This window comes from Sander lucioperca, chromosome 17 (assembly GCF_008315115.2).
Source record: "Sander lucioperca isolate FBNREF2018 chromosome 17, SLUC_FBN_1.2, whole genome shotgun sequence".
Lineage (NCBI taxonomy): Eukaryota > Metazoa > Chordata > Actinopteri > Perciformes > Percidae > Sander > Sander lucioperca.
Window position 1 is genome coordinate 280,963 of NC_050189.1, and position 19,038 is coordinate 300,000.

Consider the following 19,038-nt stretch of genomic DNA (forward strand, 5'->3'; position numbering starts at 1 on the left):
GTGAGAAAAGATGGAATGATTTAAATTAGTAAAAATGAGGTCGGTGCTGTTCCTCCTGAAGTCCACAATGATCTCCTTTGTTTTCTTGGTGTTCAGAGCCAGGTTGTTCTCTGAACACCAGGCTGCAAAGTTCAGGACCTCCTCTCTGTAGGCTGGCTCGTCTCAAAAAAATAGTTTAAACACAGGAGTCACATCAGGGTCACATCAACCACATCCTGGGCCTCTGACAGCCGGCCAATCACAGTCCTCTCCTAAATAGTCATAGTATAGTTTGTCAAACATTTTGGAAAAAGTCATAGTGTAGTATGTCGAAAAAAGTAATTGTACAGTATGTCGAAATTTTTTTTTTTAAAAGTCATAATATAGAATGTCAAAAAATGTCATATTATTGTATATTGGAAAAAGTCATAGTATAGTAATGTGTTTATATTAATAGTAGTCTCTATGTATGTGTGTGTGTGTGTGTGTGTGTGTGTGTGTGTGTGTGTGTGTGTGTTCAGGCCATAGAGAGAGGTCTGGTGTTTGAGGTGTCTACTCTGCAGCCATCAAAGACTCCACCAGGAGGCGCTACACCATCACCAACGCTGTGTGTCTGATGGAGACGTGGAAAGGGAAGGGACGTCCTCTTCTGTCCCAACACACTTCCTGTCCCTGTGACAGGACGTCCTGATTGGCTCTGTCTTGACTCACCTCTTTGTGTTTCAGAGTGTGATCCTGTCCAGCGCCGCGGAGAAGGTTGGTGATGATATATGCAGCATGTTCAGTCTGAAGTCATAAATAATAATATAATAATATAATAATGTCTGAGTGTCCTCAGCCTCTGGAGCTCAGAGGGCCCTATGACATCACCAATACTTGAAATGATAAAGTAAAAAAATATGAACCACCTTGGTGTTTTCAAATATTTTTTCAACATGCTACATACCTTACTAAGACTTTATTTCAAAATTTTCAACATACTATACTATGACCTTTTACCGACATTCTACACTATGACTTTTTTTTCAAAGATTTTGACATAGTATACTATGACTTTTTTTGGACAATCATGCTATGATTTTTTTTTTTTTTTTAGATTTTCGGCAAACTACTATGACTTTTTCCAACATACAATAATATGACTTTTTTCGACATACTATACTATGACTGTTTTCTGACATGCTATACTATGACTTCAATGCTACTCCTCCCACATCATTTTAACTACAGACATCATTCAAACTTTAAACTGTTCACAAGACATTTAGCTATTACAGTTGTATTCAGCTTCATGATATCTTGTTTGTCTGCCTTTCTATCTACCTGCCTTCAAACCTTAAAATGTTCTGCATCTTTTATTCATTAAAGCACCCATATTATGACTGCTTTTCAACAAGTTAAAATAGGTCTATGAGTTCCATAAAACATGTTTCTGAAGTTGTTTGCTGGAAATAGCTTGTAGGAAAAAAAATCTTACCTCCCTCTATTACCCTCTGTTTCAGTCCCTTTCAAAGTGTTCTGTTTTCTGATGCTCATTGCATATTTATGAGCTGCTGCTCCTTTGCCCACGCCCCACTCTAACTGTTACCCGTTGCACGTATGGACTCGAGCCAGAATAAAACCCTTCATTTTATTAAAATGGCTGTAAAAGTTTTAAACTACAACTCAGAGTTGTTTGAATGACAGAAATCAGCTCAAGGTACGATGTAGCATTAGCGTGCTAAGTTGATGCTTTCTCTGCGGAGTGCAGACTGATTTGCTCTCGCGAGTCACGTGACCAAATCGCAGCCTTTGCAATTAGGAAATCACGTTTTAACATATCGCGATATTATCGCAAATGCAATTAATCGTTCAGCCCTAGTACCCACAGTGTGAAGGGGAAGGCCCAAAGGCGACAATTTAGTGTTTGCTCTGATGAATGATGACATAGGCTGCTCTGCCTGAACTTTAAGAGGTTTAAAGATGTTTCAATTGGAAAACGTAGGCAGGTTTGAAATTTGGTAAAAACTTTGTTCTCATCAGAAACATATTAAAAAAATAACTTTTTTTTTTTTTTTTGCCTGACAGGAAGTCAGTCTAATTTTCATTTTAGGAATACATGTTTAACCCTCCTGTTGTCCTCCGGTCAAATTTGACCCATTTTCAAAATGTTTCTATATCAGAAAATTTTCTTTTAACCAAAAAAAAAAAAAAAAAGTAACATGGATGGTTCCATACAACGCTCTTCACAAGTCAAATAAATGGTCATTTCACTACTTTCATTGAATGTGGGTGTTTTATTTAATTTGATAGCATTTGAAAAAAATAAATTGATAAAAGAACGTTGAAGAAAGTGACAAAAAATGTCGGTAAAAGCTTTAAAAACGGAGGAAAAAAATCACAAAAGTGTTTAAAATGAAGACCAAAACCTTGTGAACTTTAGGAAATATTAGGCCTTTATTATGACAGGATAGCTAGACATGAAAGGGGAGAGAGAGGGGGAATGACATGCAGCAAAGGGTCGCAGGTCGGAGTCGAACCTGCGGCCGCTGCAGCGGACACGGATCCTCTGTACATGGGGCACATGCTCTACCAGGTGAGCTACCCGAGTGGCCCGTTAATTTTAAATTTTGACCCAAAAAAACAAATTGCATTATCAATGGGAGGACAACACAAGGGTTAAGGACTTTAGGATCCACAGAAACTCTCAAAATGTGCAGCAATGTTCAAAATAGTAATTCTCTGGGCTGCTTTCTCATTTGGGCCTAGACGTGGCATGGCTGCTCTATAGGGCCCCCTTATTAGATATGTGTATATATATATATGTGTATATATACACATATATATATATATATATACACATATATATATATACATATATATATATATATATACACATATATATATATACATATATATATATATATACACATATATATATATACACATATATATATACACATATATATATACACATATATATACACATATATATATATATATATATATATATATATATACATATATATATATATATATACATATATATATATATATACATATATATATATACATATATATATACATACATATATATATATATATATACATATATATATATATACATATATATATATACACACATATATATATATACACACACACACATATATATATATATACACACATATATACACACATATATATATATATATATATATACACACACACATATATATATACACACACATATATATATATATATACACACACATATATATATATATATATACACACATATATATATATATACACACATATATATATACATATATCCTTATCCTATCCTTCAATGACCGACACCTAGCCAATGACCTGAATGAGTTCTACTGTCGATTTGAAAGACAAAAGGACAGTCCTGACACCATCCCCCACGACACCTCCCTACAGCTACAGCCACTGTGCATCACCTCCACCTCGCCCACCTCAGCAGGGTCCTGGGCCCCCCCACCAATGCCCTCCTTAAAGGTCCCCTCCACCTCCACCCCCCCTCCCACCTCAGTGACGACTCTCTCCATTCACGAGAGGGACGTCAACAGACTCTTCAGGAGACAGAATCCCAGGAAAGCTGCTGGACCGGATGCTGTCTCCCCATCCAGCTTGAAGCACTGCGCTGACCAGCTGTCTCCAGTGTTCACAGACATTTTTAACACCTCACTGGAGACATGTCACGTGCCAGCCTGCTTCAAGACCTCAACCATAATCCCTGTCCCCAAGAAGCCAAGGACCACAGGACTTAATGACTTCAGACCCGTCGCCCTGACCTCTGTGGTTATGAAGTCCTTTGAGCGCCTTGTGCTTTCACACCTCAAAGACCTCACCGACCCCCTCCTGGACCCCCTGCAGTTTGCCTACAGAGCCAATAGGTCTGTAGACGATGCAGTCAACCTGGCCCTCCACTACATCCTCCGGCACCTGGACTCCGCAGGAACCTACGCCAGGATCCTGTTTGTGGACTTCAGCTCTGCCTTCAACACCATCATCCCGGCTCTGCTTCAGCAGAAACTCTCCCAGCTTGGTGTGCCTGACTCCACCTGCAGGTGGATCACTGACTTCCTGTCTGACAGGAAGCAGCATGTGAAGCTGGGGAAACACGTCTCCGACTCACAGACCATCAGCACCGGATCGCCCCAGGGCTGCGTTCTTTCTCCTCTGGTCTTCTCCCTGTACACCAACAGCTGCACCTCCAGTCACCAGTCCGTCAAGCTTCTGAAGTTTGCGGACGACACCTCCCTCATCGGACTCATCTCTGATGGAGACGAGTCCGCCTACAGGTGGGAGGCTGACCACCTGGTGACCTGGTGCAAGCAAAACAATCTAGAGCTCAACGCTCTAAAGACAGTGGAGATGGTTGTGGACTTCAGAAAGAACCCAGCCCCACCTGCCCCCATCACCCTCTGTGGCTCCACAATTGACACTGTGGAGTCTTTCCGCTTCCTGGGAACTACCATCTCCCAGGATCTCAAGTGGGAGCTGAACATCAGCTCCCTCGTCAAGAAAGCACAACAGAGGATGTACTTCCTGCGGAAGCTGAAGAAATTCAACCTGCCAAAGACAATGATGGTGCACTTTTACACAGCCATCATTGAGTCCATCCTCACATCCTCCATCACCATCTGGTACGCTGCTGCCACTGCCAAGGACAAGGGCAGGCTGCAGCGTGTCATTCGGTCAGCTGAGAAGGTGATTGGCTGCAATCTGCCGCCGCTCCAGGACCTATACGCCACCAGGACTCTGAAGCGTGCTGGAAAGATTGTGGCTGACCCCTCCCACCCCGGACACAAGCTCTTTGAGCCACTCCCCTCTGGCAGGAGGATGAGGTCCATCAGGACCAAAACCTCACGCCACATAAACAGTTTTTTCCCCTCCGCCACTAGTCTTCTAAACAAGGCTCGGAATCCATCCTGACTCTCTCCACACCCCACCTCTGGCTCCTCATGCCACTGTACCTACTCTGCTGTAGCGTCCCTTTTCACTACTGTTTAACTCATTTTGCTATTTAAATTTATTTTATCGTTTTAATACGTACTGTGTGTATATGTTTATACTTATATTGTTTATATCTTTTTATCCTTCTTATATTTGTATATTTGTATGTGTGACATGCTCCAACAACACCATGACAAATTCCTCGTATGTGCAACGTACTGGCAATAAAGCTCTTATTTATTGATTGATTGATTGATTGATTGATAGATAGATAGAATAATAATCGGAGTCTGTCAGCAGGTTTGACCAGGGTCTAATGTGGTCTACATTTGAAAAGAAAACGGTGAAATCTCCCTTTATTGCATTCTCATAAAGACAATAAAGCTTTCACAAATATAAATGTGGGTTTTGGACATAATTAATAATTTACCTAAATGACTAACACGCTTTCAACACAGTCAGAGGTTCAAAGACGGAGGATCAGTCACTCAGCGATGGAGGTTATGTTTCCTGCTGAATCAGACGCTGACTTAAGGGACAGAAGTGGACAAATGGCTCACAGTGAGGTGAAATAAACGCGTTGTTAACGTGTTCGTTTATATTTGATGGTCTAAAGTTTAGTCTCCAGCTTCTGAGACTCTCCACAGTTCGGCTATCATCGGGTGTGTTCGGCTCCGTTCGTTGGTTGGTTAGTTAGTTTTGGAGGGAAACGGTCCATTGTTTGTTCCTCTCTCTCTCTCTTTCTATTCCCACATTAGATCTCTAACAACAGAATGAACGGATGATACACAGAGTGGTGTCAATATGTTACATTTCTCATTACATTCTAGGAGGAGAACTCTGAATCTAGTAGGTCTCCACCACACTAGAGACTTTACAAAGAGACAACCATTTCACACGAGCAAGCATTTGGTGCGCCAGCGGCAGAAAGCTCGGTGAAGCCAGTAACGTTATATGATAGGAGAACACTGACCTGAACATGGCTGCTATCAGAGTCCCAGTCTGCTGCTTGTCTTCTGGGGACCTCGTTGCTCCGCTGCTCCGGGTTCTGGTTGTCCTCCTCCATTCCTCTCTGGTCCTGAAATCCAGCAGAGCTCCACTGGGGCTGCTGCGGCTCCTCTTCCTCCTCTTCTCTTCTTTAATGGCGGATTACTAACAGCTTGTAGGAGCATAGCGCCCCCTCCTGTACAGGAGTGTGTGCCATCATGTCATTCTCCTACCTTGTTCCTGAGTGTTCACCCAGGCCATGGTAGAAATTCAATTCAATGTTCAATGTGTTCAGTAAAATAAAGTTGCAAATGATTTCCAGTCTTGTGTAAAGTACTTGGAAGCAATACTTGAGTAAAAGTACAAGTATGAAAAAAATAAAACGACTTTGGTAGAAGTTAAAGTCTCCTTTTAGAATATTACTTGAGTAAAAGTCTTAAAGTATTTGACATTTACTGTACTTAAGTATTCAAAATAATGTTCTGATATTATATGTACTTCATTTTCAGAAGTAAAAGTAAAGAAAAAACCTTGATTATGATCTTTATTGTGGCTTCCTAGTAGTAGAGCCTAATATTCAGGGTTTCCACAACCTCGTAAACATCAAATTCAAACATCAACAAAGAGAAAAACAGAAACTGAATTGAATTTTTTTGTCAGGAAGAATCTTTGACTCCGACGTACAAAACCATTTCTTGTAAATAAGGACGAGGCTGATGGGAAATGTAGTGGAGTAGAAGGGAAAGTTTCCAGAAATATAAATAAGCCAAACTGCAGTAAAACCTGACTGAGACCTGAGTCTGTCTCCATGTCTAAAGAATGGCTCTAAAACCTGAATAATACCACAATATCACACACACCTCTTCATCATTATGAATATCCAGCCAGAATATGCTGTTTACATGACCTGGATCAAATATTAAATAATATTGGTGTGAATGTAAACGTACTCGGTGAGTCAGAAACTTTATATTTCAAGATCATTTTTCACCAAAAACACGTTCAAACGTCTTAAAGCACGATGACAAACAGCCCAATATCTTATTTATTGGGAACGTATTATTGACAGAAATGTAGCTTTGATCAAAGTGTTGCCATATATATTTAATAATGATATAAACCAGATGAGGAAACAACATGTCGGTTCATCTGGTTAATCTGTCATGTCTTCTTTTAGGTCCGCTGATCAGATCTTCTGTCTGTTTCTCACCCACCTGTCTTCTGATTGGCTGATCCTGTGGAGGGGGCGGGGCCAGGAGCCTGGAGGAGACGAATCACATTTAAGAAAAGCTCAAAACACACACACACACACACACACACACACACACACATACACACACACAGCCAGTCCATCAGCAACAACCAAACATGCTTAAACTTCCAAACACTAACTAACTATAACTTTATAGCATGTAGTAGGAAAAATAAAGTCGGAATACTTATACATTGTTGGAATATTTTAGATTTTTTTTGTGTACAATATTTAGAAAAAAATCTTATGTATCTATTTTGGAAAAAAAGGTGAAGTATTCAAATCATTCTTTTAAATATTACAAGAAAAAGTTGAAATATTTTTGCAAAAAAAAAAGTGGGGATATTTTGGATAAAAGTCTTGGAATATAATTGAAAAAAACATTTAAATATTTTGATAGAAAAGCTGGAAAGAAATAGACCAAAATGTGATGTAACTGTGAAGCCAAGTGTCCCCCAGAGGGCGCTGCTGTTTACAGCTCTAATACCAGGTATGTCTGGAGAGGGTCTCTGGTAAAGCCATGCCTGGTGGATCAGGACAATCACACTGTACCTAGTGCACTAAGCTGGCCACAGGCAGCAAGGGAAGCAGCTAGGCCAGGCACAATGCTCCTGTTGGAGGCCAAGCTGAGCCTGAAGTCCAGCAGACAGGTGACCAAGTCCATGGAGGGGCAGGACAAGATACAGCCATCAGACAGCAAGTCTTTGGGACCTGAGGAAAGACACCAAAAAGGCTCGGTGCCTAGGCAGTCTGTGTGTGTGCTAGTGCAGTGGTTCAGTTCTAGTAGGATTTCAGAAACATACCCTGTCAAATGACATACAGTGCTGCTCATAAGTTTAGGAACCCATGCTAAAGTTGACTAAAAAGAGGAATAAAAAAATCGTCTTTTGGAAATTTATCTTAATGCCTTAATTAAAAAAATAGGAAAAATCCAACCTTTGAAGACACCAATTTTCTTTGTGATTGAATAATGTATCGTAAATAAATAAATGTTCTTCCTTAAAATACAGGGGGCATAAGTCAGTACACCACTATGTTAAATTCCCATAGAGGCAGGCATGGTTAGCCTAATAGCTGGTTTGATTTGCATTGAGAGATGAACTTATGGAAAGTACCCCATGCCAATCTCTAGGTATGGTGAAGGGTATGTGATGATGTGGAGCTATTTTAATTCCAAAGGCCAAGGGAACTTTATCAGGATGCATAGTATCCTGGATCCATGAAATAACTGGCCTTTCAAAATAAAAGTCTGCCTGCCTCTATGGGAATTTAACATAGGGGTGTACTGACTTATGCCCCCTGTAATTCATTGGCACACAGCCAATGACTATATAGCTTTACGGTCTTCCTCTCATCACCTGATCTGACAGAGACAATCTGATTGGCTCCATCCATGATTGTCAACGGGGTCGTGGCGTCGCTCAGTTGAACATTGTCGGTCAAACTCTATCCTCAGACCCTCAGCAGCTACAAAACTAAACAAGATCTCAAGCATCGTCCTGATTGCTGTCAGACACTGAGAGAGACTGTCCTGTTGCTCAAAACACACACACACACACACACACACACACACACACACACACACACACACACACACACACACTCACACACACAGACACACACACACACACAGAAAGAAAACAGAAACATTTTTCTTCTTTTATCAGGGAGCAGCATAACCAGTCTCTGTTCAGTACCAAATGTCCTGTTATAACCAGTCTCTGTTCAGTACCAAATGTCCTGTTATAACCAGTCTCTGTTCAGTACCAAATGTCCCTGTTATAACCAGTCTCTGTTCAGTACCAAATGTCCTGTTATAACCAGTCTCTGTTCAGTACCAAATGTCCCTGTTAGAGGTGAAGAACAAACGTTTCAGCATAATGTCTCTCCTCTGTTTTCATTCCAGTCAGAGCATGTGAATGCAGCGCCCACTGTTCATCACTATAATGCACTGTAACTCTGAGGTAACCATGGTTACCCAGTGATGTCCAGTAGTCCCCAGTGAGAGGAACATGTTGTAAAGGTGTCTCCTTTTCATAACAACTGGTGTATTCTTCTTGTGATGGTGCGTCTTGAGGGAATCTCATACCTGCCGTCATTTGTTGAGATTCTCAGAATGTTTCTCAGACCGACGTCCTCCACATCACTAATGGGCCTGCAGTCTGTAGCTATCCACTTCACTATGGCATTTGTTAGCTTCTCTTGCCTTTGTTGATCTATACTTCTCCCACACGCTGCATCTAACGTAGTCTGCCGACGCGCCACTGTTTGTTTCGTTGAATGATTTGCTGGTATCAACGGTGTGTATTGCATTTAGGTGATATTTCAGACTGGAATTACTCACAATTCAACTTTGAAGTAGTTACAAATAACTTTGGTTCTGTCTACTGCGCCGTCTGGAAGAACTTTAAAATGAAAATGGCCATGCAAAAGTTCTGTACCCTTCTCCATGTTTGTTGGTTTGTTATTTTCTGGTTCCTGTAAGCGCGGCAGTAGTCAGCACAGACTTCTACAAAATCTTCTACAAAAGCCTGTGAGCAACAGACTTTTACAAAATAAAAGAAATCATAAAAACGGTGTTAATGCATGATAAAATAATTGTCGGCGTTAATTAATTAATGAGTTAAAGCGATAATAACATGTTCACTTGCCCAGCCCTAATATATATATATATATATATATATATATATATATATATATATATATATATATATATATATATATATATATATATATATATACCTCTGGCTCTGCTGGAGACTCTGACTTACTTTATTATTAGACACCTCATACATGTGTAGCCAAGCAGTTCATTTATTGTACATTTTCATTAGCCATGTAAACAGCTTAGTTCGAATGTTTTTTTTGTTTGTTTATTTTTTAGTATTTTGTGCATGTAAACATAGTCAGTGTTTTGTCCTTTTGCAGTTATATCTTTTTATAGCAATAGCTCATTATATTTCCACATTTTGAGGGAAATCCTCTTATTCTCTTTCTTTCAGTCTCATTTTCTGTAAGTACATGTGTGCATGTAAAAGTAGTCACTGTTGTTTTGGGTAGTGTGTACACTGTGTACTGTGTATAACACCAGTGTGTAACAGTGACTGTCTGCAGTCATGTGCAGTCGTTTGCAGAAGTAGTACGATACACGCTGTCTGCATGTCTTGACCAGAGCACGTTCAGTAAACATCATTGATAATGAAAGGTCAGTTGTCCGTGTACTGTTTGTATATGGAAACGTCCCAATGTTCCTTCATCACCATGAAGTGATGGAGACAAAGAAGAGCAGCCGTACCTCTCTGTTTGATTTGATGTCTGATCACAGAAGTCTCAAAGTCTACTAGTTAAAGGGAAGTACAGTTTAAATGTTCCCAGTTTTTTTTCTTTCTTCTTAACACGTGTTGCTGCTGTGAGAGCTGATAAGAAAACCCAAGTCATGAGAAATGGACTTCACCCCCACAGAGCTGCTACAGTATAAACAGACTTGTTAACTGAAAGAGGAACAAGTCACGATGTGAACATGTCAGGGTGTCACACAGACCATTAATTATTAACAATTACAATATAAATGTGAATCAACATGTAGATGGCAAAGCTGAGATTCATAAATTGTAAAATGTTGGTCCCAACATGGAAACTAAATCAATAACAGTATGTTTACAGCCCAGTTCAGACCAAAGAATATTCAGGAAATGATCGCTGTGCTTGAAGCCAGCTGTAAAGCTACCGACGTCATACAGTCGACACGTCTTTGAAAGGAACTCTGGGAGATGAAGTCCCAGAGGCCTGCCTGAAATTACATCTAACGCCAAAGCTGCTGCTAGAAACAACTTAACTCAAATCTTACAGACAATAACTGCAAATATTTTGTACATATTCTTATTTTGACCGTAACACACTAAAACACAAAGGCAAATTACTTTATTATGAAAACCTATTTGGCATTCGTGGCCTTCTTGATGTGTAGTTTACACAGTTTATTTGAGTCTCTTTCTGATCCCCTTTTCAGTGGTTTAACAGAGGAGAGGTGATGTTGTGTTCACTTGCAACTAAACTGCAGCCACCTACATAGAGACAGTTTTCTTTGTTTCAAGATTATTAGAAGCTGCCTTGGCCAAAATGTAGTACTTGCACAACATACTTACACTCATATGAACTCATGTTAATAAACCATCTCACGTTATGCCTGCATGTGTAAGTATGTATCTATGCGTGAGAGTATGTATTTATCTCTATGCATGAGAGTATGTATTTATCTCTATGCATGAGAGTATGAATGCATGCATGTAACACTGCCAGTCACAGAGGAAGGAAGAAGAGTTTTACTTGATGCGGATATACACTGAATAAAGTCAAGACATCATTTCACCAACAGTCAGGATGGAGGACACATCTCTACTCTGGCTGCTCTGTAAGTAAACTGTGTTTCTGAAAAATATCAGCTGAAAGAAATAGAGATCGACCAATACTGGTTTATCAAGGCCGATACCGATTATTAGTAGTTAATGTAACCGATATTTGGAACTGATTTGCATTTACAGTTAAAATGAAAATCTTGTAAAACAGAGGTTGGTGTACTTTCTAGACATAGTTATGTTTGAGCTCTCTACAGCAAGGATTAACAAAGCCACATCATCAACTATAGACCTGTGGAGAAACACAGCAGCACAAATATCAGACCTAATGACCTCAGCATCACGATGAGTAGAGGAGAGGGACTAGGCAAGGTGGGATTCCTGTTTGGTTGTTTGTTTGTTTTATTATCCTCGAGACCGCAGAGGGTGGGGGGGGGGAGAGGGTTGTTGTTCTTGTTCAGTTTGTGTTGCTCTGTTCTGTATGTTTACGTATTAAAAAACAATCAAAAATGAAAATCTTGGAATGTTATAAACTCCAACACAAAACTGTTTAAATGGTAAGTCTTGGGTTCATAAAAGTAGCATAATATATGAATAAAATAGTAAATAAATGTCTAAAATGAAATGTTGTAATATTGATTTTTGAGTAGGAGTGTTCACTGGTGGTCTTTTGTCCTCAGAGGGTTAAGTCAGACTCAGTGGTGAGTGAATCTGGAGCAGAGGGACAGACACAGAGCTGTAGCCGAGCTTTTTTAATTCATTAACTTTATCAGTTATCAGGCTAATAAAACGCTGATGCAGATGATCTGAAAACTGACAAAAAACGTCCTGATAATCAGTCTATACCTAGAAAGAAATACAAGATGAAAGGAAAACTGATATTACATTACATGTCATTTAGCTGACGCTTTTATCCAAAGTGACTTCCAATGTCTACATATGTCAGAGGTCACACACCTCTGGAGACACTAGGGGTTAATGCCTTGCTCAGGGACACATTGGTTGATGTATCACAGTGGGAATCAAACCAACGTCTCCCACAACAAAGCCATGTGTCATATCTACTGCACCATCACCACCCTCCCAAATATATCTATAGTCTGGTTTTTACAGTTCACAATTATGATAATGTCATTGTTAAAGATTGTGTAAATGATTTAAATCCTGTTTTCAGCGTGTTCTTTTCATTTATTATTTAAACTTTGAACCAAACTCCAACTAACCAAAGTGTCTTATCTCTTCAGTTCTGACCTCACTGCTGAGCTGCCCAACAAACCAAGGTCAGTAACTGTTTTCTTGTTTAGAGTACTTTTAGAATGAGTAGAGGACTATTGTGAGTGTTCAAGTTCAATAACATTTATTGGCCAGGCGTCCATGCTTACCAAGGTAACGTAACCCCATTAGTTCAGGTCCTATCTCCTGACCAATCAGCTATCCTAACCTTAACCACTACAGGTCAATGCCTAACCCCAACCAATCGAGCTGCTTCGTAGGGCGGGTCTTGGCGTGGCCATAGTGGGGGACGTCGGACTAGTGGGCTGTAGGACCAAAGGGAATTTTTCAGGTTATTGAGAGGAAGGAACAATGGAGCGTCGGAGAAATGGACAGTCCCCAAGTAGAAAACGAGAAAGATAAAGATGGAAAACATCACACACAATGAGGTTAAGATATTGGAGCATCCTGGGAGCAAACATGAAGGAAGGTTTCCCAGCTTAGATCAATTATTGCAAGAGTAAAGAAATGAGCTGATTCCTTAAGTTTCTCAGATAATTCATGTGAAGTATCAGAGGCCCAGTCACAGTTTGTCACATTAACTTTGATATGATATATATTTTATTAACGTGTCATGCCACTAAGTGGCCCATCTCACACGAATTACATGACACCCATATAAAAGTAATTTCATTCACAGCTTCCAGTCCAATGTCCACACACAACATACTCTACTCTGCACAAAATAAAGAATGAAGAAAACATATTACAGCAGACACAACACAATAGTGTAACCACATACATAGTCAACTAGACATTTCGTACCAAAACAACAAACAATAAAAATAAATAGCTAAATATATGTCACTACCAGACAGAGAATCATGGATACAAAGCAGTCTTCTTTTTAGCCCATGCTTGTTCTAAAAAGTATAAAAAATGTTTTATGTTCAAACAACCAAACTAACAGATGTATATCCTGCCTCATCTCTTTTACTTTAACTTTGTTAAATTATTGCCATCTTACATCATGATAATATGGACAATACAAAGCAAAATGAACTTCATTTTTGATTTCATTGAGATCACATAATAACAGTCTGTCTTCCTCACTGGTGCCCGACCAATGTCCTGTTTCAATATGGAGAGGGAGTATTCCAGACCTGAACTGAGCACACACACATCTATTCGCCTTGGACAGATTAAATTTTACATATTTCTCAATACCAAACTCATTTTTCATCAAACCAGAAGTTCAAAGTTTTGGTTTGTTCTAAATCTCAGCAGCCCATTTCTCTTTAAACTGGTGAAAAACAGCAGTAATAATCAACAACTAGTTTTTCAACCACAACACATTCTTCTCCCTCCTCCCTCCAGCCTCTCTGACTGTGAGTCCCAGCAGCTCTCAGATGTTTAAAGGACAGTCTGTCTCTCTGAGCTGTGAGGAGGACGACAGCTCTGCTGGATGGACTCTGAGGAGGAACACAACCAGAAAAACCAGAGCTGAGTGTAAAGACTGGGGAGGAATATCTGCTGGTTCTTCCTGTAACATCAGCTACATGTTCCCATCAGACAGTGGAGTTTACTGGTGTGAGTCCAGAGAGGGAGCAACCAGTAACAGCATCAACATCACTGTCACTGGTAAGATCAGACTGTGGAGTCAGTATTGATGAAGCTGTGTGTGAATGGATGACATGCTGTAGTTTGTCTCTGTGTTGAGGTGGACCAGTGATCCTGCAGAGTCCTGTCCTCCCTGTGATGGAGGGAGAAGACCTCACTCTGCTCTGTAAAACAAAGACGTCCTCCAACCTCCCAGCTGGTTTCTATAAAGATGGCTCCTTCATCAGGACTGAGCCTGCAGGTCACATGACCATCCACCATGTTTCCAGGTCTGATGAAGGCCTCTACAAGTGTAACATCAGCAGTGTTGGAGAGTCTCCACCCAGCTGGGTCTCTGTCACAGGTGAGGAGGTTACCTTTGATTTCAGGAGTTCATTCATCCAGATATTCACCTGACAGCTGATTCTCTCTACAGAGAAACCAAAGATCACAAGCCCACCTCCGAGCTCTCTGCCGCCCCCTGACACCGCAGCTCCGCCCCCGACCTCAGACCACCTCCATCTTGTGATCAGACTGGTCGTCCACCTGGTGGTGTTCTGTCCATACTGCATCTCTGGTGTTAATTATCTACATTTTCTTTCTAACCTGCTCTGACTGTAGGAAATGACCTGCCCGTCTCCGTGGTGATGACCCCACTCACCCAGGCTGAGATGGGATTGGATGAAGACTATGATGATGTCACCACGGAGCATCACTTCTGAACTGATCTGAGAAGAAGCTCAAATGTTTCAGGTCCTCATCAATCAGAAAGAGTGGAAGTCTCAGAAATCTTCCCTGTGGATCTCCACATGTTCTAGTTTGACCTGGAGATGGAGGATGTTAACCTAAGACCAGTTCAGTCCTAAGATTTGCGATGAAAACAAGTTTTTAAACCTGTTAGTTTCCACCAATCAGATGAGACGGTGTATCCTCTGCATTGAGGTGACTCTGGGGCGCCCGTTGAGCGTCTGTCTAAAATTCTGCCAACAGCTGACAGTTTGAAACATAGAAATAAAATGGATCATTTCATTTCTATAGTTTGCAGCTGATTTCCAAAACCAGTTGTTCAGGTTCTGCTGTAAGTCATGTTGTTGTTTTTAATCTCTTCAGATCAAATAAAATAAAATGATGAGCATCTTTTCTCTCTGTGCTTTGTTCCAATGTGATCATAACTTCACTTCTCTCATATCAAACAGCCTGTTTCCTTGTAGCTGACATGTGACATAGTCGTATATAAAGAGGAAGGAGGAGGCTTTTACTGGCTGTCCAACTGCTGTTGATCCTCACCAAGAGAAGAACCTCACCAACTCTGACATCACAATTCAACATGGCTGCTCCGAGCATCAACAGTAGTGAGAGCTGTGTGAATATACTGTTTATTAGCACTTCTGTTTTATATCTTGGTTGGTTGGTGCCTTGTTGAGTGACATTTTGCAGGTGAAGGCCCAGGAGGGACATGACATTTTGGGCCCCTGGGCCTTTCCCCGGTAGGCCTCTTCAGTAATCCATGCCCACTGTTTAAGTGTTTAAACATTAACATTCACAACTAATACTAGACTTTCCTCTGAAACAACCTTTAATATCTGCATTCATACAAAGAGTTAGTCACAGCTACAGTATAAGTTTAACTGAGGACTAGAAAGTAGTGAAGCCAGGAGCTCAGGTGTCCTTTCATCAACTTGTAACCTTTGAACTAACACAGAGACACTGCCAATATAAAACGTGTCCTTTTCACAAGACGCCACCAGATGGAGCCCTGGTGTAATGGGAGGAACCTGATGTTTACAGGAGACACTCCAACAGTGGAACAAGAAAATAATGTTCACTGAATACAATATAAATGTAACCGAGGGTTTCTTATACTGTCTAGACTCAGGTTTGGCTGTAAAATAGAGACTTCCAATGCTGGAACCCAGACGGCACTGAACGTCTGACTTTATTCAACCACAACACAGACCAAACCAAACACACACCACACTTTATCCACTTCTGTTTTCCCCTTCACAATAAAAGCTCTGTTTACATCAGCCCAGCAGACAAGCCAAAAAACTAACAAAAAACAAAGCATTTTCATTATGAAAAGAGAAACCAACATTTGCTCTCCCCCTGCCAAAAATATCAGACATAATCAAGGGGATTTCTCAAATGTAATTTACTAACTTATCCAACTACATACATGCAAGCAAAATGTCTATCAATTCAAAAAGCCAAAATCAATACTATATATTGCAGCATTGTGGGTCGGTCAAATATGTATTTTTCCAACTTTATTTCACGGCCCTGAAAGCAACTCCTCTGATTGGTCAAAAACTTTCAACAGCATCATGGGAAAGCTAAAACTGCTTTATCATCACAGCTAATGGCAATAAAATGACCGAATATGAATAAGATATGGACAAAAGACTATCAATATTAGATCTAAGAATATGGATTAATTGCACAAAGTCCTCTGAAAGAAATACGAGTTCTGGAAAGAAGTGCAGACTGTGGACCGGTCTTTTACACTTCTCTGCATACTGAATAAACTCACAAAGCACACCCGCCGTGCGGCGTGCTTGAAAAACACAGAGAAGGGTTGGACACAACCAAGTCTCACCCAGAGGTGGGGGGGCGGGTTGTGTGAAAAATGTTTTTCTTTGCTTGCCAATTACATTGAATCAAGAAAGCCAACCACTTATCATTTTTTATAACAGTTAATATTTTACATTCATCATTATGATAACATTCTTGTATGTTTTGAAAAATGTAAAGCAGTCTGAGTGTAACTGTGAATATGTCTGGTGTGGAAGAACAGCATCCTGTATATCTGCTCATTAAAGATCCTCAGACTGTAATCATGAGCTGAAAAACAGAACCTGATGGTTTCTGTGACTTTAAACTTAAGAAAATTGACTGAATGTTCACCGACTACAGAATCTAACCTCAGACCCTCTGCTCTGTAGCTGTTTCTGATTGGTGTGAAGTTTCCGACCGCTGGCTGATGTTGCAGCTGTTTATAGTCTGCAGTGTGTTTGTTCTCTGTTATCTGCTGAAGAGAAGTGTGGATCGGTTAGCCTCAACCAGAACAAATGTTCCATCTGTCAGAGATGTGAAACCCACAGAATCACACGAGGAGACACCAGAGTTTATTGATCCTGCACAGAAACAAGCTCAGAAATACAATATATCAATATCAGTAAATAGTTATTATCATTAGACTCTGTTCAGTAGATATTTGTTGGTTGTTGTACAACGTAATGAACACTTACAGAGCAACAAATCTATGACTTAAATAAGAAGCATTGAAGGAAACACATCTAAAGAATGTAAATATGCTTTTTGTAGCTGCATTAATCTCATTTAGCCTTAACATCAATCAACATTTATTCATAGTGCTTCACAGCAACCAACAGGTATCCAAAGTGCTCGAAGGACCAAGAATAAAACAACATACCGTACAATAAAAAGAGGAAAACATAGAATACAGTAACATCTGAAACTGTTGCATAAAAACAGGAGAAATAAAGAGATAATGCTGCAACGCTGCTGTGAATTAAAAGTAGGGTTGGGTATTGTTTGGGTTTTTTATGATACCGGTGCTAAAACAATACTTTCAAAACGGTGCCTGAACTGAAATATATATAATATATTTATAATGTATATAATATAAAATATGAAAAAAAGGAGCACAAAACGACAGTTGGTGACATTAAAGAACAGCTTATTTATTGCTAAGGCCATATGGTCAAAATTACATGATTAATAATGTAATAACAATAACTTATAACAATGACTTATTTCACCAGTAAATTGCTGGTAAACGACAAAAACAAGCATCAGATGGGAAAAGGGTATTTTACAATAACTTTGAATGCACCATGAGGCTGGTGAGTTTCAAGTAAGTAAACGCACCGTCTGTGTGTTTTTTTTCTGACAACGACAGCTGCAGTCAGACCGTTACGTCCCGCTGTTGGAATCCTCTACAGGGAAATACAGTCACACTTTACACCGCTTAACGTAAGCTGTCAGCATTTTAACCATTGGGTTTAATCCAGCTACTAGCTAACGTAACGTAGCGTCCCGTGCAGCGATGCTTCTGAAAAAAAAAAGTCAGGCACCGAAATGAGGCACTGAAATGTTTGTTCTTATTCGGTCTCGTTACTACCGTTTACGTCTGAACCGGTGCCCTATTGGCACCGCGTTTCGGTACCCAACCCTAATTAAAAGCCATTCTAAATAAAGTTTTAAGTTTGGATTTCAAAAGAGCGACGTCTGTAATGGTGTGAATGTCAGGTGGTAACTTGTTCCAAAGTCTCGAGGCAGCAACTGCAAAAGAGTGACCCCCCCCCACAGTTTGTACCTGGACCTTGGGACTTCTAAAGCCAGTTGGTTGGATGACTGGACTGCTATACAGGTACAGATGTAGATGTGAGGGTCTCTGGGGACCAGTGATTGGCCCGCTGGACTCCACTGGTTGGACTGGTGTGATGGTGTTCAGGTCTTCCTCAGTGAGGAGTAGAGGACCTCTGGGTCTGCTGGAGGATCTGAACACAAACAGTTCAAACAATATGAGAAACTGTTGGAGACAAACTCCATCAGCAGACAAACAGCGTTTCTCAACAGTGACTTGTTAAGGTCCCTTCATACATTTAGATAAGGGCGGTAGCCACAGACCATCGCAGGTCAAATGTCATAGTCCAGTCCATG

The 19,038-nt window shown here is 40.2% G+C and overlaps 1 protein-coding gene across 1 annotated transcript in view; it reads left to right on the forward strand.

Moving 5' to 3' along the window:
• The window catches only part of LOC116065861 (high affinity immunoglobulin gamma Fc receptor I-like), a 59,234-nt gene extending 44,252 nt beyond the window's left edge, over positions 1–14,982 (forward strand). The window contains exons 5-8 of the mRNA XM_031321483.2: positions 12,786–12,821; positions 14,131–14,394; positions 14,474–14,716; positions 14,789–14,982. Of these exons, the coding sequence (XP_031177343.2) occupies positions 12,786–12,821; positions 14,131–14,394; positions 14,474–14,716; positions 14,789–14,967 (722 nt within the window). The 3' untranslated portion in view covers positions 14,968–14,982. The remainder of the gene's footprint in view (positions 1–12,785; positions 12,822–14,130; positions 14,395–14,473; positions 14,717–14,788) is intronic.
• The last annotated feature ends 4,056 nt before the right edge of the window (positions 14,983–19,038 follow it).